This window comes from Dipodomys spectabilis, unplaced genomic scaffold (genome assembly GCF_019054845.1).
Source record: "Dipodomys spectabilis isolate Male_0828 unplaced genomic scaffold, ASM1905484v1 ptg000030l, whole genome shotgun sequence".
Taxonomy (NCBI): domain Eukaryota; kingdom Metazoa; phylum Chordata; class Mammalia; order Rodentia; family Heteromyidae; genus Dipodomys; species Dipodomys spectabilis.
In genome coordinates, this window is record NW_024870707.1 from 3,835,387 (window position 1) to 3,861,616 (window position 26,230).

The 26,230-nt window shown below is 36.7% G+C and overlaps 2 protein-coding genes and 1 pseudogene across 2 annotated transcripts; all 3 read left to right on the forward strand.

Moving 5' to 3' along the window:
* The first annotated feature begins 217 nt into the window (after window positions 1-217).
* LOC122105302 (olfactory receptor 1052-like) lies at window positions 218-1,156 on the forward strand. The gene has a single exon (XM_042676498.1). It carries the CDS (start codon window positions 218-220, stop codon window positions 1,154-1,156), a length of 939 nt encoding a protein of 312 aa, XP_042532432.1.
* An 11,133-nt stretch (window positions 1,157-12,289) lies between these two features.
* On the forward strand, window positions 12,290-13,285 carry LOC122105279 (olfactory receptor 1052-like). The gene has a single exon (XM_042676443.1). It carries the CDS (start codon window positions 12,347-12,349, stop codon window positions 13,283-13,285), a length of 939 nt encoding a protein of 312 aa, XP_042532377.1. The 5' UTR covers window positions 12,290-12,346.
* Window positions 13,286-19,565: 6,280 nt separating this feature from the next.
* LOC122104823 lies at window positions 19,566-20,504 on the forward strand (annotated as a pseudogene).
* The last annotated feature ends 5,726 nt before the right edge of the window (window positions 20,505-26,230 follow it).

Genomic DNA, 26,230 nt, shown 5'->3' on the forward strand with positions numbered 1-26,230 from the left:
GTTAAGTTTTTTTTTTAAATTTGAATAATAAAATACATGGAATGTCTTCCACAAGTGGGGCCCAGTGCTAAAACTAATCTCTTCTTCATCTGAACTGCAGGGGAGTCCTAAGAATCTCATGGAATAACGAATCTTACATCATGGAGGAGATCACATGTTTCTTCTCTTAGTAACATCACCTTATTCCAGGACTAAAGAAACCCATCAACCTGAATGCATGGCAGGTTGTAATCGCACAGGTGTGAGGGAATTCCTTCTGGTGGGGTTGACTGAGAATCCTGACTTGCAGCTCCCTCTCTTTGTGCTTTTCACTCTGATTTATCTCATCACCCTCGTAGGTAACTGGGGTATGATTGTCTTGATTTGGTTAAATGCCCAGCTTCACACCCCAATGTACTTCTTCCTCAGTAACCTCTCTTTTTGTGATATCTGTTACTCTACCGTATTTGCTCCTAAGATGCTGGTCCATTTCCTATCGAAACACAAGTCTAGCACATTTGTTGGCTGTGTCCTACAGAGTTTCTTTTTTGCAGTGTATGTGACCACCGAAGGCATTATCCTGTCCATGATGGCTTATGACCGCTATGTGGCCATAGCAAATCCTTTGTTATACACCGCCATTATGACCCAAAGCCTCTGTATTCGGATGGTCCTGTCATCTTACTTGGGTGGGCTTATTAATTCTCTGACACACACAATCGGTTTGCTCCGACTCGACTTTTGCGGTCCCAACGTTGTGAACCATTACTTCTGCGACATCCCACCTCTTTTAAGATTGTCGTGCTCTGATGCGCGCACCAATGAGATGCTGCTTTTGGTCTTCTCCGGGGTCATCGCCATGTTCACTTTCTTCGTCATCATGGTCTCCTATGCCCGCATCCTCATTGCCATCCAGAGAATCCACTCGGCTGAGGGGAGGAGGAAAGCTTTTTCGACTTGCGCCTCTCACCTGACTGCTGTAACCTTATTCTATGGGTCTGTGACCTTCAGTTACATCCAGCCAAGCTCTCAGTATTCACTTGAACAGGAGAAGGTCTCCGCCGTGTTTTACACACTGGTGATCCCCATGCTGAACCCACTGATTTACAGCCTGAGGAATAAGGATGTGAAAGATGCAGCAAAAAGATTGCTACCCTGGAAGAGAAAACTCACGTGATTGAATCTTATCCACGGTTTTAGCCATCTGACATTAATCTGAACACACCTGTTCTTTAAAAATTACAACAACATCGCGAAGAAAATTATGATAAAGACACTCTCAGGGCATGTAGGACAACAGTTTTGAGTTTTCCCTGATGCATGAAAGTCACATTCATTATTTTGGTAGCTTATTGATTTTATTCCTTCAAAAGCTAGTATATATATATATATATATGTATATATATATATATACATATATATATATATATACATATATATATATATATATCTATGTATGTCTTTTTTCCAATAAGTGTTTATGCTACAGAATGAAAGAGCTCACTGTGGTTTTAAAAAGGAAAAGCTAATAATAATTCAAATCAAATAATGTTCTATAAGTAGGCATTTATTAAATGCACTGTTGTCTCAGTTAAAAATTAACATCTTTGCATCCAGATGCTACCATTAAGTTTTTCTAAATGTCATTCTTTTAGTAAAACTACCTTCCTTTTGATATTTAGAGTTAATGTCTCAATAATATCCTAAAATGGCTCATTGCTTAAAACTTTAAATAAACATACTTCTACTGAATACTTTTGTTGTGCCAATCACATTGTGTAATGTAAAGCTGAAAAGATTTAAGAGATAAAAAGTAAGTTGTTAGAAAGAGCAAAAAAGTAATTAAGGCATGTTATAAATGAGAACTGTTATTTAAAGAAAAGAAAATATTCAAGTTTGTTTATAGCATGAAATTTGAGGCGGATATATTAGGGGAGGAATCCAAAGGCATAATTCCTATAAACAACTTTTGGTAGACTTACATAATTCCTGTAAATAACTCTTAGTTGGCTCTGACTGAAAATCTCAGCTGAGGGAAAAGGAATAAGGAAAGGAAGAAAGAAAGAAGAAAGGAAATAAAGAGAGAAAGAAAGAGAAAGAAAGACAGAAACAAAGAAACCAAAAAAGAAAGAACCAAAGAAACAAAGAAACCAAAAAAGAAACAAGGAAACAAAGAAAGAAAAGAAAGAAAGAAAGAAGGAAAGAAACAAAAAGGAAACGAGTTTCAGTAAGTTGGAAACGTTTTGGTGGGTGGACAAAAATGGGAACACAAGAATTAAAAAAGGAAGAGTTAGAACACTTAGCCATTATATTTAATGTATATTATGGAAAAATCATCTATATAACCTGAGGGTAAGGATAGAGGGGAGAGAATGAAGAAAGGTGGCATTGTGCAGGTAGCATTGTACTCATAACCTGAGTTATGAAATTTAACCTATTTGTACAACTACTTTATAATAATAATATCAATAATGATGAGGATACTAATAAAACAGTTATGTAGAACTATCTCCTGCAAGCATATGCTCTCTTTATATATGTTTTCCCAACAATAGTAAGATGATGTTTTAAAGACTCTCTCAAAGGCTACAAGTTAACCCTGAATTAAATGCAATTTGTATGCCTCAGAAAAGTTTGCGCAATGTCACTCTTATCAATATATACTAATATGACAGAAAGAATTGTTAAGTAAAAAGTTACTAAGAACCTAAAAAGAAAAAAGTGAAACATGTAAGAAGTATGTAAATAATAGAGAATGGTGAACATAGTTAAGAGAGCTCATAAACAAGAATGAGAGATTTGTGTTCTTCAGAACAAGGTTTATAATGATTGGAAAATTCTGAACCTATGTCACTACCACAATAAAAGAAAAAATAAACGTTAAGTGTAATAAGCTAAGTAGCATTAGTCCTAAAGGAACTAAAGGATAAAGGCAAGACATAAACTCAAGAAGTACGAGATGTTCTAGACCATTCAAAACAAAACAAAATAAACAAATAGCTTATAGGTCAGAGGTGTTTTAAAAAGAGGAAGAAAAATTAAAAAAATGGAGAGATAGCAGTGGAGTATAGTAAATGTGTAGAGATTTTGGGTCTGAAAGAAGAGAAAGGTACCAGGCTTAGTTTAAACATTAAAAAGGATACTAATTTCATAATAAAAAGATCATAAAATATATTCACAATGGACCATAAGGCTGAGACATGGCTCAAGTGGTAGGACCCCTACCCAGCATGAAAGAGGCTCTGAGTTCAACCTTTAGTACTGCCAAATATAAAAAAGAAAAAAAAAACCCTAGAACATCAATGACATGAGAAAAAAGTCCAGAAAGATTCCTGTCCAATCACTCAGCTAAGTATTCTAAGTATGTTAAACAAGGCTTATTACAATCAAACTAGTGAGAAGCATAAACTTGGATATGTTATTAAGATCCTTTCCACAAGATGGTAATGAAAAGAGTTGAAAATGGTCATAAGATATTTTCAATAGAGAAACACAAGACAGCCACAGAATTTGGAGTTTATACACTCTGCATTGTTTTCAAACAATATAGCATTTTAAAAATTGATTATATAATAGGGAATGATGTAAGCCTTAGTAAAAACCAAAGATTTACATATTGTTCAAGTAATTATATTACTTTGAAGTTTCATAGGTAGAGAGATGATAGAGATAGGTACTACATGATAAATATCTAGATAGGTATTTAGATTGACAGATGAGAGAGAGAGAGAGAGAGACAGAGAGAGAGAGAGAGAGACAGAGACAGAGACAGAGACAGAGACAGGGAGAGGAATCCCAGGAAATAAATATAGTAAATATTGTGTCCCATTAAAGGAATGAGTATCATTTCTGAGTTATTTGTCCTATGAGTGCTCTGGGGAAAATAATAAAGGGTAGAGTTTCAAGCAGTTATACAGGCTGGAAAGATGAATTTGATTTTAATGAAACTTTAATGCAGCAGCGGATTCTGTATTTGGACTGGGCAGAAGATGAGAGACTGTTTTGAATCACAAAGGTTTACAGAGATCTCCCGCACTCAGGCAGCATCCAGAAGAAAAAGATTTGTAAAAACTAGTGGCCAGTAGTAGGTGCAATGTTGATTTTCCTCTCAAACTATCTGACAAGAGTTAATCCTGCTATTAGACAGGTACAGATTTTTTATTTTGTATATTTATTATTATTCTTTGCCTGTTTTTCTATTTAGTTTTTGTTTCAAATTCTTTATTGTGATGAAGTGATAATTTCCCAAATTTCACAGTTTTGTGGGATAGTGATGCTTACAGTAACAAACACATTTTAACTTTCATGGGGCAAATTTTCTATCATGGTCTGTAACATTTATGAGTTCTTCTTTATAAAGCATAAATATAGAATGGATTAGCAGTCACTGAAGAGATAATAGGAGAAAGAGAAAAAGTATCTGTAATAGTAGCTTTCAGCACTTGGTAGAAATATATTCAGCATTTTACTGGTTAGGGTTCCTGCACAAAATATTTGCATAGAAATAAATTCTAGGTATGAAGGGAGAAGAATAAAAATGAAGCAATAAATGATAAATGAACAATGCCACTGGAAGAACCTAACAGCATTCAACTCAAAAAGCAGGAAGTGGAACTTGATTAATATCTATCAACATCTAATCAATCATCTATCTATCTATCTATCTATCTATCTGTCTGTCTGTCTGTCTGTCTACTTGTACTAGTAGTATTGAAAGGTTAAAGTTTGAAGCAGTGACCACTTGTTGCTTGTTTCTGTCTAGCAAAGCAACACGTGGTGGTAATCAAAACACCTGGTTGATTGTGTGCCTATATAAGACCTGCAAATCCTTAGCTCAGGGCTCTCCTCCTAGGCTCCGCTGTGTTGGAGTGTAGGACGAGGCCTGAGCTGCTGTAGAGTCTGACTCTCAGTGGTCTTCTTGCAGGGGTGGGGGTGGGGGTCCTGCAACCTTGGCATAACATATTAGTGGGGGCTCATCCGGGATACCCCCCAAAGACCCCCGAGACCTCAGACTCCAAAGGTAAAACAGCACTGTCTTTGTTAATTTGTCTTGTCCTGTCATTTGTCTGTTTTACTTTCATTTTCCCTTGTGAAGAGGGCCGCTCAGATTCGTAAAGGGTTGTCGAAGCTGACATGCTTGCACAACAACCCTGGAGGAACTGGGAGACGTCCCAGACCCTCTTGTGGATGGGGGTAACCCTGCCGTGTGGAACAGGGGGGAGAGGGAGTGGGTAACCCTGTGTGGGGTGGGGGTAACCCTGCTGTGTGGGGCTGGGGTCCTTGGAACCTCGCCCCTGTGAATTGTGGGTCGAGGTTCGGTGTTAACTGAGGTCCAACTCGCCCACTGTGGGTCTGCTCCTTCTGCTGTGGGGCGTGGGTGTCCCATTACAGGAGTCAGCGGACCAATTCAGGAGATCTCCACTTCGTAAGCTTTTTTTCATAATTGTCAGACCTGCGTGTGTTTTGTTTGTACTGTTTATTGTTTTTTGGACTGTATGACTGACGGGACTGGAAACCACAGGCACCACTCCATCTAGCCCCCTAGACTTACAAATAGAAACTGAGAAACAGGAAAAGAAAAGGTACCCCTGGTTTTTCAGGGAGATAACTTGGAAGAAGAAATGTTTCCACCCCCATACTCCCCTTCCCAGGTTCCTTTTGCAGAACCTGAGAATGATCAAGAGGAGGAGGGAGCTATAGAACCCTTGGCACCTGCTTTAAAGTTTCTGAGGGGCCAGTCACTCTACGATGCAGTGGGATCAACCCCCCTTCTAATGCAGCTGTTTTTCCTTTATGCACCTTAGGTCCTGTGGATGCAGATGGTCAACAGCAACTCCAATATTGGCCATTTTCTACCAGTGATCTATACAATTGGCACACCCAAAAATGCCCCCTTTTCTGAGAAACCCCAGGATTTAATTCGTTAGCTTGAAACTGTTCTCTTTATTCATCAGCCCACTTGGGATGATTGCAGTCAGCTTTTACAGGTCCTTTTTACCACCGAAGAGAGAGACTGTATCTGAGAGGCAGCCTGGAAACATATCCCTGGCCCCACAGGAGCGGCCATCATGGATCCTGCCCTGATTGCTGTCTATTTTCCTGAGATCCAACCAACATGGGACTACAATACGGTTGAAGGTAGGGAGCGACTCCTTGTCTACCGCCAGGCTCTGTTGGCAGGTCTCAAGGCAATGGCTTGCCAGCCTACTAATATGGCCAAGGTTTATGGTGTAAGACAGGGAGGAAGTGAAAGTCCTGCAGCATTTCTTGAGCGGCTCATGGAAGCTTTTAGTCGATATACTCCCTATGATCTTGAGACCCAGGAGTTGTCTCAGATGATTATGTTTGCCTATATAAATCAAGCTGCACCAGACTAAAGCAAAAGTTGAGGCTCTAGACAGGAAAGGAAGGAGAGAGAATGTGAAATTGAGTGTGAAAAGAGAGACCAGGCCAAGGAAAAGAGGCCAGACTTGTTGGACTCGCCACTATCACATGATGAGCATACCTGGTTCACAGACAGCAGCAGTTTCATTCGAGATGGAAAAAGGTATGCGGGTGCAGCAGTCACCATGGACACTGAGATAGTGTGGGCAGAAGCACTCTCCCAGGGAACGTCTGCACAAAGAGCAGAACTAGTGGTACTAACAAAAGCCCTACAATTGGGAAAAGGGAAGAGACTAAACATGTACACAGATAGTCGGTATGCTTTTGCCACTGTGCATGTCCGTGGAGACATTTACCAAGAGAGGGGGCTGCTGACAGCTGAGGGAAAGACTATTAAAAACAAACAAGAAATTTTAAGCCTCATCCGGGCCATATGGGAACCAGCAAATATTGCCATTATGCACTGCCCTGGCCATCAAAAGGGAACTGATTCAATAACCAAAGGAAGTAACTTGGCCGATCAGGCAGCTAAGGAGGCGGTCCTCCAGCCCAGAGTGAAAGTACTGACTCTAGTAGACCCAGGGCCAGGAGCTTTGCCTCCTGAGCCTCAGTACTCCCAAGAAGACTTGGAGTGGATAAAGAAAATTCCCATGGCCTATGAACCCCCAGGCAGAGAAGGAAACAAAGACTGGTGGGAAACTGGTGAGGGGAAACTTATTTTGCCACAAAGATTGGGCGAGGGGATTCTTAAGAGAATCCATCGGGTCTTTCACATGGGAACCTGAAGAATGCAGGACTTGCTCCGACACTCAGAAGTAAAAATTAGGCAAGGAAATCAACTCATTGAGGACATTGTTAAAAATTGTAAAGCCTGTCAGCTCACCAATGCCCCCAATCAACCCATTACAAAAGGAGCTCGCCTCCATGGAGATACGCCAGGTGTGTAGACTTCACAGAAGTTAAAACTGGAAAATTTGGATATAAATATTTGCTAATTTTTGTTGACACCTTTTCAGGATGGGTTGAAGCCTACCCAACAAAGCATGAGACCGCCAACGTCGTGACTAAGAAGATCCTGGAAGAAATCCTACCCAGGTATGGCTTCCCATCCACCATCAGGTCGGATAATGGACCGGCCTTCGTCTCAAAAGTAAGTCAGGGAATAGCCACGGCACTGGGGACAGATTGGAAATTACACTGTGCTTATAGACCCGATAATTCAGGGCAGGTAGAAAGAATGAATCGGACTCTAAAAGAGACCTTAACTAAATTGGCCTTGGAGACTGGCACAGACTGGGTATCGCTCCTTCCTTTTGCCTTGTTTAGAATAAGAAATTCACCCTATCAGCTTGGCTTTGCTCCTTTTGAAATAATGTATGGACACCCTCCACCCATTTCCCTAGCCTTCAGACTGAATTGCTTGCTGATTTGGATGATACTGAATTTCTGTGTAAGCTTGACTATTTACAGCTGGTGCATAAGAGTATGTGGCCCCAGCTTAGAGCATTATGATTCTGCTTTTATTCCTACCCCCCCCTCCCCCCGCATTTGTTTGAACCAGGAGACTGAGTGTTTGTTCGAAGGCACAACTTGAGATCTCTGGAACCAGGGTGGAAAGGACCTTACATGGTGCTACTGGCTACACCCACTGCCATAAGGTGGATGGCATTGTTGCTTGGATCCACTGCTCCCACGCCATACCAGCCCTTTGCCCTGGACGACCATGGGAAATCATGGGAAGTCTCCAAGCATCCTACCCAACCACTCCGCATATGCCTCAAGAAAAGAAAAGTGGACTAATTGTTATTGGTATACCCGTTCAAGATCAAGAACTGTTGGAGTTTAGTTTTGGGCCAGAGCCATAGATTGTGGCTCAGGACCATAAGTCAAAGGGGAGAATGAAAGGTTAAATTTTGAGGCAGTGACCACTTGTTGCTTGTTTCTGTCTAGCAAAGCAACAAGTGGTGGTAATCAAAACACCTGGTTGATTGTGTGCCTATATAAGACCTGCAAATCCTTAGCTCGGGGCTCTCCTCCTAGGCTCCGCTGTGTCAGAGTGTAGGATGAGGCCCGAGCTGCAGCCTGTTTAAATAAAGCAACTGTAGAGTCTGACTCTTGGTGATCTTCTTGCAGGGGGGGGGGGGGGGGGGGGGAATCCTGCAACCTTGGCATAACAGTATCAATGATCAACGGTCTTATTCATTCTAGGCAAATGTTTTACCACTAAGCTATATCCCCGCCACACAGTGAAAATTATTCTATACAAATATGATCTTAACAATTATTATAAACATAAAAATTATTTATTTTTAGATATTTAGAGCAAGTCATCTTAAATCAAAATAAAAAAAATTCCCAATGCATTAGTTTGAGACAGATATTTAGAAATAAGTAAAAATAAGCAGAGTGAAGGCCGATATTCTATGACTAGAACCACACCTATCCTTATGAGGTTTTGCTGCTTAATTGGAGATGAGTCTCTTGAGGTTGACTGCCCAGCCTGGCTTTGAACCATGATCCTCAGATCTCAGCCTCTTGAGTAGCTAGGATTACTATCATGAGCTACCTACAGGCAGCTCAGTTTTTAAACTGTAAAGGTGCTGTACAAAGGGGTAACAATAGTTATGTAAATAAGGTAATGAGTTCATTTCTTTTTGAACAGTGTTCCCCCCACCCTTGTTTTCTCCTATTTTTGTATCATGTTCTACTACATTAAACTCCACTTATGATTTATTATGTTTATATATTTTTTCCAAGACTTCAATCCATGGAATATGTTCTGAGAAGGATGCCAAAGGCATTTCTTCCAATGCTGTCACATTTTTTCCCAGAAAACATAATTCTCTTTCTCTCCTGACTTCCTCCACATTTTCCTCTCTGCATTATAAAATTCAAGAAAACAAAATGTCTTAGGGGAATCATCATGTGTGTGAGAATTTTCTAAATCCCTGAAGAAAGTTAGTAATGCAAATATTACATCTTTTTAATCGGTTAACTCCATTAGGGGCAAATTCCCACTTGAACTAATGTGAATATATAATTGAGCTGCTCATGGAAGCGTGCCCTCTGGCATGATTTTAACAATCTTGCTCTCAATTTTATACCAAGGATTCTGTACTTTTGATTCTTCCCTATGAAAGGATAAGTTTGAAATCCATCCCTGATTCCTGGTACTACTATTAATCACCCAAGTAATGCATCATTTTAAAAGTAAGATACCTTTAATCGAATATTTTCGGTGTTCTCTTTCTATTTTTGTTTGGGGTGAGCAAAGAAAAAAATCAACTCTGGGCATGGTTACAGGTTTCCTAAATGAGATGAGATGTTAAATATCTTTGCTTCTATGATAGGTTAGGTTCACCTATTTAGTCTACGTAGTCATAGCTAACAAATCAGTTATTTTGTAATGGAGAGGAAAATAGGTCCTAATAATAATGAACATTTCAAGTTACAGGGGAAGGACAAATGATAATTTAGTTCTCTGTTCACATCCCTTATCCTGCCTCTCTGTCCTTCTTTCTGTGTTAATACCAACTAGTTGTACACATTCTGCTCATTAATAAAATACCTTCCTTCTGAAAGTACGACTCACAATTCAAATTAATCTAAGTCAGAAACACAAGTATTTTTCAATTATTAGTATATATCACCCAGATATAACATAGTTATCTTCTTTTTGTCTTGGTTTCTAATGTATTTTTTTTCTGAATTTTGCCCATTTGATAGGCAACAGAGTCTCAAAATGACAGAATAATGATACAGCCAGTGAAAATGTTATTCCTTACTGTATTGTGTAGAGGTAAAGATACCAGTATCCTAAGGCTGCAAATATTTATGTACATTTGCACTTGGCTCAGAGGGTCCAAGAGATAATTTAAAGGACTCTGGCTCCTATGGAAAATTATTTTCTGCACAGGTTGTCCTGAGAGGAAAGTACTGATCAGGACTAGAGACTCCCTGTGCTACTATATGGTTGTAGAAAACCAGGGCCTGAACTCCAACACTTGTTTGTAATTCTGTTATTTTTGTATCTAAAATAGATAAGATAAAATCACCACAACAAAAGTAACAAGATGTTCTGTGTACTAGAAACCAAATTCAAGAAATTTAAGCTCCCTGCTTTAGAATCATGTAAAAGGGTACATGAAAAAAGATAGAATACAGTTTAAAGAATATGTAAAGAAGCAGGTTAGATATTTCTAGTCTGTCATTGGTGAGCAATAGTTCGTAATATGATTTAGAATAAATAAATCAAATTTTCAAATGATTCAAAAACAGTGTTTCAAGGTAATCCAGGTAAAAAATCTTGACCTTGACTATTAAAATTATATTTTAAAAATCTTATCCTAAAAAAATCAGACTTATATTTTAAGTATACATATACTTATATATGTATATGCATATATATGTGAGAAAAACATATTACATTTTTTGTGCAAAATTTATACTAATCAGAAGATAGGTATGAAATTATTATGTATTGTTACATTTTTCATGCAGAATCAGATTAAAACATGGAATTAAAAAAGCTTGGAAAGAAATGCAGGTATCTTGGGTAGGTTTGCTTTGATTCATGGGTTTGCTTTTTCTGAGAGAAATGAAAGAATTTGTTTGTTGAGTTTCAGTAAGCATTTCCATTGAATATCAAAGGACAGTTGTAAGTTGCTTTTCTTTTTTATTATCTTTAAGTAGCTGTACAATCAAGTTTAAGTTTAACATGTCAATGTATAACTTCAATGCATCTTGATGAGTGTCATCTTAACATCATTCTCCACCTGGCCATCCCATCCCTATCCATCCCCTCAAGTTACTTGACTATACACTACTTGCTTTTGATCATGTTCCATGTTCCAGCATAGACAACTCTCATGTCATTACTGGTGGGTATTTCCTCAGAAGCCAGTATCACCTGCTGTTATTTAAGCCTGACTTCAGAAGTTTGGCATGGTAGGTCGCACACTTCTGTCACATTATTATTTTTTCTTTTTTATAATTGTGGAAGTTTAAGAGTATAACTCAGTAGTGGTAAGCTTGCGGAGAACACACAGGGACTGGAAACAATCTAGTGCTAAGAAAAAAAAAGTGGAGCAGAAACTAATTATAAAGGTATAGTTAAATACCTCAGATTAAGAATGTCAAGCTAAAATGGGTACTGGTAACTCATGCCTGTAATCCTAGCAACTCCAGAGGTTGAATTCTGAGGATGATGGTTCAAAATCAGACTGGGCATGAAAGTCCGTGAGACTCTTAAGCTCCAAAAAACCTAGACATGGAGCAGCAGCCCAAGTGGTAGAGTGCTGGCTTAGAGCACAATGATCAGGGACAGTGCCCAGGCTATGAGTTCAAGCCCCAGGACAGGTACCAAAGGGGGAAAAACAAGATACAGTACATGTATATATATGTATATGTGTATGTATTCATGTATTTGTATGTTTGTTTGTCTGTCCATTTATTCTGTGTGCCAGGCAGTAAGTAAAAAGAACCTTGTCCATGATAGGTATTCACTCTACATTTGAGGTGTACCCTCAGACCCTTTTATTTCTGTTTAATAGGAAGAAGTCTTGTGTGTTGATTTATTTCATATTACCTACCATTAAAACCAAAGCATAAAAACTACATTGGGAAAAGAGATTAAAGTTCTAGTTCCAATTTGTATGTATGTATAAACCTGAGTTTTCTTAACATATCTTTACCATGGAATTCTCTTCAGGTTCTTGTTCATATTAAAGGTAGCAAAGACAAGCCTTTTATAGCTAGGACTCTGATTTTATATATATATTTTTTCCCAATATGGATTTTTTTAAACTAGAAGTGAGTAAACCATAGACTTTCTAGTTAAATTTTCTAAAACGTATATGCACATCTAAAGATGAGAAGCTCTTGACTTCGAGTCAGAAGATATTAAAGATATTAACGTAGCCATGGATTCTCCAAACGTATCCCAGTCTCGTTGTGATTCGCAGGTACCAGGAAACCCAGTCCCATGGCTGGCGTCAATTTTACCTTTGTGACTGAATTCATCCTGCTGGGACTGACCGATCGGGCTGAACTGAAGGCGTTCCTCTTTGTCTTGTTCCTGCTCATCTATGCGATCTCCTTGGTGGGCAATCTGGGCATGCTGCTTCTCATCCAGATCACTCCCAAACTCCACATGCCCATGTACTATTTCCTGAGCTGTCTGTCCTTGGTGGACGCCTGCTCTTCGTCCGTGTTCGCACCAAAAATGCTCCTGAACTTCTTTGCCGCGCAGGAGACAATCTCATTCCGGGCATGCATCGTGCAGTATTTCTTCTTCGTGACCCTTTTGACCACGGAGGGCTTTCTGCTGGCCGCCATGGCTTATGACCGCTATGTGGCCATCGCCAACCCTCTACTCTACACCGTGGCCATGACGAGGACCGTGTGCGTGGTGCTGGTGTTCGGATCCTGCGTCGGAGGTGTCATCAACTCATTGACACACACCATCGGCCTGCTGAACCTGTCCTTCTGCGGGCCCAAGGTCATCAGTCACTTCTTCTGTGACCTTCCCCCTCTGCTGAAGCTGTCGTGTTCCGACACCTCCATGAATGAACTGCTGCTTTTAGTCTTCTCTGGCATCATCGCTATGATTACGTTCCTGACGGTCATGGTGTCCTACGTGTTCATCGTGGCTGCCATCCTGAGGATCCGCTCGGCAGCAGGCAGACACAAAGCCTTCTCCACCTGTGCTTCTCACCTGACCGCTGTGACTTTGTTCTACGGCTCCATAAGCTTCAGTTACATCCAGCCGAGCTCCCAATATTCCCTAGAACAAGAGAAGGTAGTCTCGGTGTTTTATACCTTGGTGATCCCCATGTTGAATCCCTTGATTTACAGCTTCAGGAACAAGGAGGTGAAGGAGGCTGTGAAGAGGGCGGTGGAGATGAAACCTTTTCGTTGTTAATTACACACTACACATGTCCAATGAAATGATCTAACAAAAAACAAAACCAGTGCTTTGCGAGATATGATGACTTTTTTAGGTTAAATAAAGTTGTATTCAAAATAAAGCTGTGGTCTATTTGGCTGGAGTCCTGTGGGTTACAATGATAAAATCATAGCTACAGAAATCTTACATCATAACACAAATGGAGGAGAAATGTGCTAACTAGCCTAAAACCTGGATGGAGGTATAGCCAGTCATCCTAGACATTTGACTGCTCCTTCCTTTCATGAGTAGACATGAACATAAAGACGTATGGATTTATTATATAGAGATAAACAAATAATTATATACCCCCAGTAGAGACAAAGGACAGAATAATAAAATAACTCTTAGCTGGTTTCCTTAGTTGAATATAGAAAGAAATTTGGGGTGGGGGGAATGGGAAGGGATGGGAAGGGAAACAAAGGAGGAGGCAACAATGCTTGATAAGAAATGTACTCATTATTTTGCGTATGTAATTGTAACCCTTCTGTACAGTATTTTCACAATAAAAATAAAAAATAAAAATGTAAAATACTTTTAAGTCATAGAAAATACTGATACTTATGTTACCCAGAAAATTCAGAGACACATTTTCCAGAAGTTTGCCTTGGTTGTTTATGGGCTGATATTCCCTAAAATAAAGGTACAGGCTGGGGAGTTAGCCTAGCAGTAGCGTTCTTGCCTTCTGTCAGCCAAGTCATGGGTATGATCATAAATACTGGAACTTAAAATAAATATACACAATTTGAAACATTAAAGAAACTGGTCCTAGATTACCTTCCCACTCACAGAGTTTATTCTAACACTTTCTCCGCTGTTGCTCCCAGCTTTCACTCACACATATGAAGTGATACCGGAGAGAAAGCACCCACTTTGTCAGTACTCTGTATAGGAAAACCACGAAAGCCTAGAAAAGCTTGTTCTGAAGAATTTTCTTTACTATTTAGAATGAGTAAATCCATGAACCTTAGGGGATCATTAGAAACCATAGCTGATTCTTATTTTAAGTATCTTCCAATATTCTTTAAAAATTATTTTGTGTTTATTATTTATTTTTCACTTACAACTGAAGAGAAAAGCTGAACAATTTCCAAAGAAAACATCTAGTGTACAAACCATGATTGTTTTTCATTATTGAAGATAAGTCAGCTTTCTACTGGGATTGGTTCAGCAACAGTTCAGGTGAAGAACAACATTGTCTACAGACATTAGGCAAAAGAATCCCTGCAATGTATTCTAGCAAAGGGAAGCCTGCAAATCCATTTGTGTTTTTTTCTCATTCAAATCATAGATACAAGTGTACCTTCACAATACCAACCTTGAAATACTGATTTTATGATTTTATGTAATGTACCAATTTTTAAGACCACTGAACATAAAATCCAAGGGGCATGCATGGAAATATATACAGGCAATAAAAATGATATGAGCAGAATAAACTCTACTTCTTATAAATTCTGCATAATATACAATCTCTAAAAGGTCGGTTTGACCTCTCATGATGCAAGCAAAATAATACAATTCCAAAATATGCATGTGTAAAAGGAGGCAATACATCAGAGGAGATATGATATTTTATGCGATACCCGCCTTCAACTCATTCTATCAACTAGTTACAAGATAATTGAATTAATAACTAGAAAAAATATACTTTTCCTTAAAAAATTACTTTCCTAGAAGTCTGAAGAAAATTGAATCTGGTAACTCTTCAATAAGGCCGTACAATAAAATAAATGATATAGCTTCATATATGTATATATAGTCACATATTGATATAAAGTGTCACATATATTCAATGGTGATATTCTAAGTGATTTTTGTTCTAATATAGGCTTATCATGCACATAAACTGAGCCAAACATATTCAAACTGATTTACTATAGTTGAATTAATCAGTAGAAAATAAATAAGAATTCCATTGATAAAATACCTGTTGCTATCTCATCTGGACATATAAAATTATCAAGAAAAATGACCTGAGGATATGTACTTGTTGCTCCAATCTCAAACTGATTATTGCTTAGGATCATTGTTTCTCTAACAAAACTTGCCTAAGGTTTATTTGTGAACTTTACTTCAGTTTCTGATGGAATGGTTATTACATATGTAGTACTCTTTTATGCCACTCACACAGATTTGCAATTTGTGATTTAGGGACTGGTATAATTCATTGAGGAAATGACTCCCTGGTACCATTAGTTATGGCTGCATTTTGTATATAGTCATGAAACACACATATACTACATGTGTTTTATTTACACAGGTACTCAAACCCTAATGCAATAAATTCATGGTCTAACCCATCAGAGAAATGTCTTGATGGCCCTGCCTGGAGAAGTTAAGGCTGCATTTATATCTTAGTCACCTGTGTTTTTACTTACACAGTTATGTATGAGCCCCTGCCATGAATTCATGGTGTAACTCGGGGAAGTGAGTGACTCACTGGTACCATTGGATTGGTCATAGCTGCATTTGTGTCTTGTATGTTGGTGTTTTACTTCTATAAGGGTCAATGCTAGGAACTCATAATCCTTTGATTTAAGGTTTGGTTTTGCTCTATGAGTAGCCAGTGATGGCATGATGCCAGCAAAAACATAATGGGGATTGTCAGCTGTCCTGAGTGAAATGTGGCCTGTATATAACTGCCACTCCAAATAATCATGCAAAAATCAAACAACCATCCTATCCAAACCCTCATGTATTACTAAAGACTCTGACTAAATTAAATAATAATAACAATTTTTTCAGTTTGAAAAGAGTGACTTAAAGCAGACATGGCGTTTTAGTTATGTCTTATAAGGTCTGAGTTCATATGTTCTTATTCTTCAGTCTTTAACTTCTCAAATGTTTGTTTTTTGCTACAATACCCTCATAAGTCTCCTGGTTTTCATGTAAACCTTGAGCAAGTTCTATAGTGGCCCAGCAATCCTTCATATCATGACTCAGGTAAATCCGAATTTTTCAGTAAATAAAACTAAATAATGATTAAAGTTAATGGTTATGAAGTGCTTGGTACATATTAGGCCCATATAAATACAAATCATTTCAAACAGTCCCTCTTGATATTAGTGGTCCAGAGAAAAAGCAACAATTATTTTAGCAAAACTGACAGTGCCTTATGTTATTAGTGTTTTCACTTTGTTTCACGTTAAAGTCACTCCAAATTTTGCTTGTTGTTTTGGTAGCATATGATTAATATTATTCTTCTTGTAATTATTTTATTATTTTAATTTTGTATAACATTTAATCCACCAACTTACCCTGAATATGCTATTTTTATATTTTATTCTGTTTTTCCATTTCCTTTTTACCCATCATTTCATAAATTGCTTTCATATTCAACCAATATAATAAAAAATGTTGAACTTCATCCTAATACACCACTTGGATGAATTGTCACTAATATAAAAAAAATCTGCTTGGTGAAAGTGCACTTGAGTATATGCTTACATACACATAACACACACACACACACAGAAACATGAAATCCTGTTTAGAAAATGCGTTTGCTATATTGGATTCTTTCACATTGAAACAAAAAATATATTTTCTAGTTTTAAAACTACCACTACTAATATATTTATGCAATCACAGTCTCACCAATGAATAAAACTTAAAAACTGACTGTAATAAATTCTATGGATAATAGGTGCATATAATTGATAGAAATTATCATTTAAGCACAGTGCTTAAGAGTTTAGTTTTCCTTTGCATCAACATGAAATAGTCAAGTCAATTGTTCTCTGAAGCTAAGGAAAGGCTCAATATACAAATTGCTACAATTTGGGAAGAGTGCAAGGGACTTAATTTCCTCAGAGCTATCTAACTGCTTTAACGAAACCTAGGGTTGGCAAAGCCCTGGGGATTTCATCCTCCAATGATCAGAAAACAAATATAAACCCAACCTTGACGGAACTAAGAGGAAAGGACCACAGTTTCTTCTCTAGTCCAGGTAAGCGCCCTACTAATGTGTTCTAAGAAAGGATTTATAAATATTTTCTTTGATTTTTCTAAAGGAACAATTAGATTCAAACATTGAATCTAATGTGAGGGAAAATCTGCTTTAAATCCATTCTGATTATGAAAATATCCCATTTACAACACCATCGGCATTTCTTAGAAGAGTGTGGATTTATTCCACAGTTCCTCAAGTAGCTACATTTAATGAGTCTTAGTTTTGTTTGTTGAAAGTTGCAAAGGAGAATTTGTTTAAAATCCTAAAACCTAAGATGGATTGATGTCAACTGTTGAATCTTGCTAACTCTGAGGCAAATAGCAAGGATTTTTTGGAATTATTGTTATCAAAACTAATTTTAGACTCAAATATTAATTTATTACATCACAGCTGATTTTATAGAGAAAGAAAACTGCCTTTGGAAGGCAGTCCTAACACTAAAGAAACAACTATGAAATTACAGAAATTAAAAGAAACACAGTCACATGTAACACAATTGTTTTGTTTCCAAAAGAAGGTCAAACAATGTGTATTATCTGAGGACAATTAAATAAAACTGATGAAATATAAATGTTGGCTTAATCAAAAAGCCATTTTAGAAATGTGTCAACAGATCATCTCCATTTTCTTTGTTTTAAGTAGGCAATGACTGGCTTAGGTATATTCTTGCATTGTAGATGACAGTTTTTATGTATTTTCTTATGTAATCCTCACAACTGTATGTGGAAGGTTTTCAGAGGAATGTAATGGTTGGGCCAATTGTTTGGCTGAGAGATTACTCTGGTAAAAAATTATTGTTTTAAAATCTTTACCATTTCAGTAAAACAGACACAAATGAAAAGATCACATAGGGCTGTTCACAGTATTTGCATTATTAAATGGTTACCATATTAATATTACACAGCAATGATCTCGACTGATATCTTCATCACTTTCGAACATTAGAAAATATTATCAAATGATTTGGAGTTATTGATTACAAAATAAATAAAATATTCAGTATTTAGGGGAAAGTGAGTTTGTCATAAAAATCTGATAAATGACATTTTTAGATAATGATGTGATAAATAATTTCTAAATATACAAATATATATTTATAGATGGAATCTATAAATATATATGTCATATATAAATATAAATTATTTTTCATTGAAAGTACCCAAGCCATAATGACATATTGCAAATTCCTAACAGACTTATAAGGAGAAGAGTTTTCCCCTAAACATTATTTATCCAAGAGTTATGCAAATATTTTTGATATAGGCGGTTTTTTTCTTATTTGGGGGAATATATGATCAAACCTGAAATAATATTTATTTAATGATTTAATTTGTCCAGAAGGAAAAGTCAGAACCATATGATATGATTGAGTGTACAGGAAATATGATTCTTTTCTTAAAATTATATTTGAGATTTGACTTCAGGAAGTAAAACATATCAAAAAGTTTTCCAAACCTGTCAACACACACACACACACACACACACACACACACACAATTCAAGAAATTATGGAAATATCTGAAGAGGAAAAATTCCAATCATTCAATAATTTCTCCAGTGATTTAGACAATCAAGTGATATTATTTGGAATCACAAAGAATGATTTCCTAGAATTAAATTAGCCTTAAAAATAAATATTTTTATGATAAAAAAATTTCTTTCCTATTTTTACGATAAAATGATTGCTTTTATTTTATAGCCCATCTACCAATGACACACATTTGCTTTTCCTTGTATGTTTTATTACATGATACTGTTTGCAGCGATGTGTATGTCAACATGCATATACAGACCTATAACACCCATTTGTATTCTGTTTATTTGTTTAACTTGTCTAAATATCATCAGAATAATTAATAATCAAATATCTCAGAACACTCATTGCTAAAAATCAAGTTTTGTTTGCTTTCTTTCTTGTTATAAGTTATGCTTCTTCAAAACATGAAATTCATGCCTTTATTCTCTTTAATCTAGAATATTCTATTACCTTGGATCTGATTCTTAAACTCTACCAAGCAAACACTTTTGTCAGGGCTTTCCCAGGAGATTATAACTTCTCTACATATTTTTATGTAGTAAATAATGCCAATTATTATCCCTAAAGAGATCCAACTACAATTTTGTAGTCATCTTTTTTTGTCATTGGAAGATCTGCATTTTCTATGGATTATGATTGCAGATAATGTTGCACCATTTTCTGAGAATCTTCATTGATTAAATCCACGTTTCAATCTGTATGTATTTGGTTATTCCCCTCTCCCCCTTGTTTTCCTGCAGATTCCTCCTAGGGGAGCAGCATAAATGGCTGACAGGAATGCCAGTGTGGTCACTGAATTCATCCTCCTGGGTCTGACAGATAACCCTGAATTGAATACCCTCCTCTTTTCGTTGCTTCTCTTGCTCTATGTTAGCACAGTATTGGGCAACTTTTGGGTTATCATAGTCATTGTGGCCAGTGACCAGCTTCATTCTCCCAAATACGTCTTCCTTAGCCACTTGGCTTTCTTGGATTTCTGATATTCTTCCGTATTTATTCCTAAAATGTTAGTGAGCTACATGGCAGGGCAGGAAGTCATCTCGTATCACAGCTGCCTCCTGCAGTACACCTTGGTCAGCATGCTCCTGACTACAGAATGCTTCCTCCTGGCCGCCATGGCCTATGATCGCTATGTTGCCATTTGCAGCCCACTTCACTATAGAGGGGTCATGACCCCCAGGTGCTGCATCTTCCTGGTGACTACTTCTTACCTGTTGGGTTGTGCCAACTCCCTCACCCACCTGAGTAGCTTGCTCGGCCTGTCCTTCTGTGGGCCCAATGTTATTAACCATTACTTCTGTGATATTCCATTGCTCTTTCAACTCTCCTGCTCGGACACCCACCACAGTGAGATTTTATTTACTGTCCTTTCAGGAGCTACATCAACGACTACATTTTTGACTGTAATAGGTTCCTATCTGGGAATTCTTCTCAATGTCCTGAAAATGCACCCTACCAGAGGCAGGTATAAAGCCTTGTCCACCTGTGCCTCACACCTGACTGTAGTAACTCTCTTTTATGGAACAGTGATCTTTACATATCTGGGAACCACTTCTAGCTACTCACAAAATAGAGCTAAAATCGTCTCCATGTTTTACACCATCTTGCTTCCAGTGCTCAACCTTCTGATATATGGCCTAAGAAACAGAGAGGCCAAAGAAGCCATGAAAAGAATAATACAAAGAAAAGCATTTGCTCAGTGAATATGAATTTACAAGTAAAAACATTTAAGGAAAATGTATTGATGTGGCAGGCTGGCACATTGTTAAATACCTATGAGACATAGGGAAGGGGCATACTTTAGAAAGCTTATGAGTGTTAGTAACCTGAATATCAGTAACCTGAAGAAGCACACATTCATATGAAAATATTCCTTTATCCTAGGAGGCTCGCTGTGGGAGCCCTGCGAACGAATTGGTTTAAAAAAAGAATAAAGAAAAGGGGCAATGTATTTTATGCATAGGCCAAATACTCATGAGGCTCCAGAGTTAGAAAAGAAGTCAACATACCCAATTTAAAGGAAGATAGACAGCAGAAAGAAAATTATGGGAAGAGAAATGGACTTTAAGTAGACAATTGGGAGACAAAAATGTATGTGGTTTGATGTATGCTGTGTGAAGGTATATGTCTCTGTCTTTCTTGGAGATGGGTTTGCCTTTTTCTTCTTCCTGGAGTGAAGCTGCCTAGAAAGATAATTTGTGACAGCCTCAGTGTTGGAAAAGTCTACTTCTAATCAGAAAGGGAAATTCTAGAAATTGCTTTGCTTTTACAAGTATTGACAAGTTGGAACCCTTCGCTATATCAGGTAGTTACAAAATACAATATTTACTTCCATAAAGAATATAGAAGAAGCCGTAGGAAGACAATACTCAAATATCACAGTAATTTCACAGGCAAAGAATTGTTTCTTCAACTTTCTACTTGGCAATTTGACCAAATTGTTGAAATAACACAGTTGTCCAAAAATCCAGATTCAGGAAATTTAATGCTTAGAAGTTTTATATTTTAATACATTGTGCTTAAAACCATATATTATATATATCTATGTACTAGGCGTTTATTGTTTAGCTTGGAATTGTTAGCATGCTAACAGTTTCCCTCAGTATTAATAAAGGAATGAACATAGCATCTCTTAAGTGACACATTTGTAATATGAAGTTTTGGATTTGTGAAAAGTATGTTCATCAAATAATACTAGCCAAATTGTTTAAAACAATACTTTTTAAAAATAAATTTTAACTGTCAAAATCTAAAAGAGTCTGGAAGTGTTTATAATTGTTTGATAAATTTATATACATATACAAGAGACATTAAAGTTAATTTTATTTTATTTTTTACCTATAGTCCATTCTTTCCTTTAGAATACTTGTGTTGTCAAATATTTCGATTGAATATCATTATAACAACACATTCATTTCAAAATATAAGGGATCAGAATTAATAACCAAGTTTACAAAAAATCAACCAAGACACATAAATCCCCAACTCTTTTTTTTTTTTTTTTTTGTCGTGGGGCTTGAACTCTGGGCTTGGGCGCTATCCTGCCCGGGCTGTCTTTGAACCGTGATCCTCAGATCTCAGCCTCCTGAGTAGCTAGGATTACAGGCATGAGCCACCGCCGCCCATAAATCCCCAACTCTTAATAACAGAATCTGTAAAATATAACAAGCTGCTCTTTGAACCATATCTAAATCTGAATTAGGTACATTATGTATTCATTTCTGAATATAAATTACTTAAGATGTGACATTTGATAAAGTAATTTGTACAATAATATTAGAGTTCAAATGGCAGTCTCCCTTTTATCTCCAGTTTTATTTTTGGATGTCCAGTCACATGGGGTCAGCAAGAAGTATAAGCAAATAGAAAAATATGTTTTGAGAGAGAGACAGAGATGGTTCTACTTTATTACTTACTCTTATTTATAACTATACTTGATTTATTAAATTTCATCATAAGTGTATATGTACAGGAAAATAGTACAGTCTGCTTTTTGTATACTGGTTTCACATAAATAATCAACCAATAATTGAAAATATAATGGAAAACAGCAAGAAAAAATATAAAATACTTAAGTAAAAATACAATACAACAACTATTTATAGAGTGCTAAGGAGTAATCATTGTAAAAAATACTAAAAGTAACATGATAGAGTATTTCGCAAGATATCATTGGTTAAATATAAATATTATACCTTTTATATAAGTGGTTGAATTGTATTGGAAATACTGCAAATAAGCCTCACTATTTGTTGGACACTCCAAATTCCAGACACGTTCTCTTTTTACTGCACATACAGCAAAATAGTAACTTGTTTTCAAGATAACCAAGATGATGAAAATTATCTGAGCCAACACACATTAATCTTCTCCTTAGATACTTGAGCAGATTACATTTTACTCTACAGAATTATTTTCTCTATGTTTGTAAAGATTCTCAAAGCCAGTGCTCTAAGACTATATCACCACTGTCCCAGTACCAATTTTATATCTTTAGATTTTATTTCTTGATACAATATTGACACTCATTTAGTGACTGATGTAGCATGCCAACTGGATTCATCTCTTACATGCCCACAAGTATTTATTTGTATTCTATTGATTCATCTCACAAAAGCCCACTAAAAAACTTGCTTCCTTTTTAATCTAGCTCGGGACCCCATGCTCTCTAATCTTTTAAAACACTCATCTTCTTATAAAATTTCCCAGATCCCCTGTAACACAGAAAATCACTTTCATTAAAGGCATGAGGCACATCATAATTGAATATTTCTTTTAAACATTATGCAAAGGGATTAATGTATATAATTTAATAATCTTCAGGAGAATTTGAGAGAGGAACTAGTATCGTCACTGTAAAAATGATTACTGAAGAACGGAGACATTCAGAAACTGTCATGTGAATAAATATCTATATGGGATATTTCTGGACACAAACTCAGAATCAGGTTCTTCCATAAAAAAACAAAGATTTGCAATGGCATAGAGGTTATGCAAAAACTTACAATGATGAAAACATTTGGAATTTAAAATTATGATCATACTTTTGATATATTCTTAAAGAAAATACACACACATATAGCAATGGTTGAATTTGCTCAAATCCTGGTTTGTAAAATGTAAAACAATAGCCATTTCTGTGTAGAGAAACTGGTCAATTTTAGAGCCTTCATGAAAAAAAAATAGAGAGTGTAAGGAAAATATAAAAGAAATAATTTAAACTAAAAAAAGGCCGGGACATGTGTCAGAAGGAAAGCACACAAAAAATTTTGATCACAGTTCTATTGGAATTAGAAGTCCAAATTCATTTGATTCTATCTATCAGGACCAGCTACTCAGCTCTGCATATAGGACGAAGAGACAGTAATGGTAAAGGGCAGAGAAAGAAGATTTTTAGTACATGGCACAGGAGACCAAAGGAAGGCAGAACCTCAATCCTTCATCAGCCATCTTCAGGGCAAAGACATGGTTCTATAGTGTTGAGTAGAACTCAGGGCAGGAGGAGAGAGGCACGTTTAATAGTTAAGCAGTCCTGGTTCAGTCCCTGTTTGAGGGGCGATTTCAAAGAAGGAGAAAATGTTATTACTGTTACCACTGGACAGTAAGAAGTTCTTATCTGAAAGGCAGTATGTCCTATTTGGAGGCTTTACTGTCCTTTCTGAGTAGGTTGGATAGGTTTACCTCCTTCTTCATTAAAATGTTATCCATTAGTATTTCATTCTTCCTGCCACCGAAGCTGATTGCAAAATAACAGCTGAGAAGACAACTTAGAGTACAGATGCATATAAAATTGGAAACAGAGATTCAGAGCTTTCTTCCCATTTTTAGTTAATTTGTGGGACCTAGTCAGCTGCTAGTGCCTTTTAGGGAAGCAGCCTTGAAAGTATCTGTTTCAGCAAATCTAGAACAACTTGAGCAACAAAATGAATAATAATACAGAAGAATAAATACCAGATATATATTGAAAGGAATAAATGAATAAAAATAATGGTAAATAAGTTAAATAAGTAAATAAAATAATGGGAAAAGTAACTTTCTTATAGAATTCTATTCCAACTGAAATATGTTAAAAGAAAAGAGGTACAAATATTATTTGCCAAAATAAAGTAGCTACAAGTCACACAGATATTGGTGAATTAGCAAAGGTAGTAATGGGATATTTAAAGGTCACCTGGCATATTTATGAAGATAATAATAATAGTAATTTTGTAAAGAAGAACCAATGAAACTTAAGGGGTCAAGTATAAAATTAGTATCACTTATTAACCTTACATTCTATGTGATAAAATGAGAAAAACACACGCATTACCTACCTGGAACTCATCCAAATAGCAAATGAACCTCAACTTAATAATAAGAAAATGCAAAGCAAGTATACATTGAGAGATTTTCTACTAAATACTTAGCAGTAATCTGAAAAAGTATTATAGTTATAAAAGACAGTCAGAGTTGGAAAGGACTAAGGAAACTAAGCACTCTTCATATATCACTATGAATCTCAAAAGAACATATCACTTTAAAATTTTCAATGCAAAACCAGGCGCTGGTGGCTCACATCTGTAATCCTAGCTACTCAGGAGGCTGAGATCTGAGGATCGTGGTTCAAAGCCAGCCTGGGCAAGAAAGTCCATGAGACTCTGATCTGCAATAAACCACTAGAAAACTGGAAGTGGTGCTGTGGCTCAAGCCGTAGAGGGCTCTCCTTAAGCTGAAGAGCACAGGGACAGTGCCCAAGCCCAGAGTTCAAGCCCCACGACTGACCAAAAAAATAAATAAATAAATACATTTTTGGCCACATGCACTGAAATAAACAAAAGAGAAATGTATGTATTTTCCAGTGTTTTCACTGGAGACACTCTGCACGCAATTTAGGAAAACCTTGGAGTATAATTAAAATGCAAATCTCAAGAGATCTTAGATGTGACTGATCAAATCCTTTATGAGATGAGTTTCAGGGTTTGCAGGGAGGAATGCAAATATAAGAACTGTATATTATATACTAGATGGTAGAAGAAACTCCTTTGTGGCAGGGCCACTTTTGAAATATCAAATTTATCCTATAGACGAAGTCAGATTGGGGCTAAAACTGAACTTTTAATTCTCAATGAGATGCATTATTAATGGAAAGTAATATATGTAACATTCAAGGGTATCATCAAAGCTACTCATATGGTTACCAACTTCATAATATTTATATAAGGGTACCTGATAGAGGATAGAGGAATAGAGTTCAATGATAAGAGTAGCAGCAGCCACAGTTTCTGCAATAACAAAGACAAGCTGTTGTTTTGGCAGTTCACAGGATTCAGAGCGATACATGAAAGTAAAATACTAAAGATACAAATAAGTAGACAATAGTTGAAAGGAAGTGGACTTTCTTTGGATTACTGAGTCCCTGGTAAGTCTAATTTGAGCATCATAGACTTTCCATAATCCACATGCATGTATGATGCATGTGTATGTGTGTGTAAGAATTGTATGTAGGTGCTTTTTATGTTCAACTTTGTTCTACTAAATGTTTGTATAATCCAATGTATTTTCTTTTTTTAAGTCCTTTTTTATTGTAAATATACTGTACAGAGGGGTTACAGTTACATGAGCAAGGTAATGAGTACATTTCCTATCAAGCATTGTAAGTTATCTCCTTTGTTTTTCCCCTACCATTCCTTTCCTCCCATCTCCACAACTACGCTCCCCTTCTTTCCTCCCTCCCCGCTTAAATTGTAAAGGTTGTTTTTCAACATAGCATCTTGTACATCTCATTATTGCAATGGGTCAACCTGTATCCCTATTTAAGCATTTTGTTTTTTCCCTTCCCCTCCCCAAGCTAGAGAAGTGTATATACAAGATGCAGGGCACCGACACCAAATACAGTGAAAACAGGGGTTATACAATGGGGAGGAACATACAAAGAAACAAAAAAAAATCA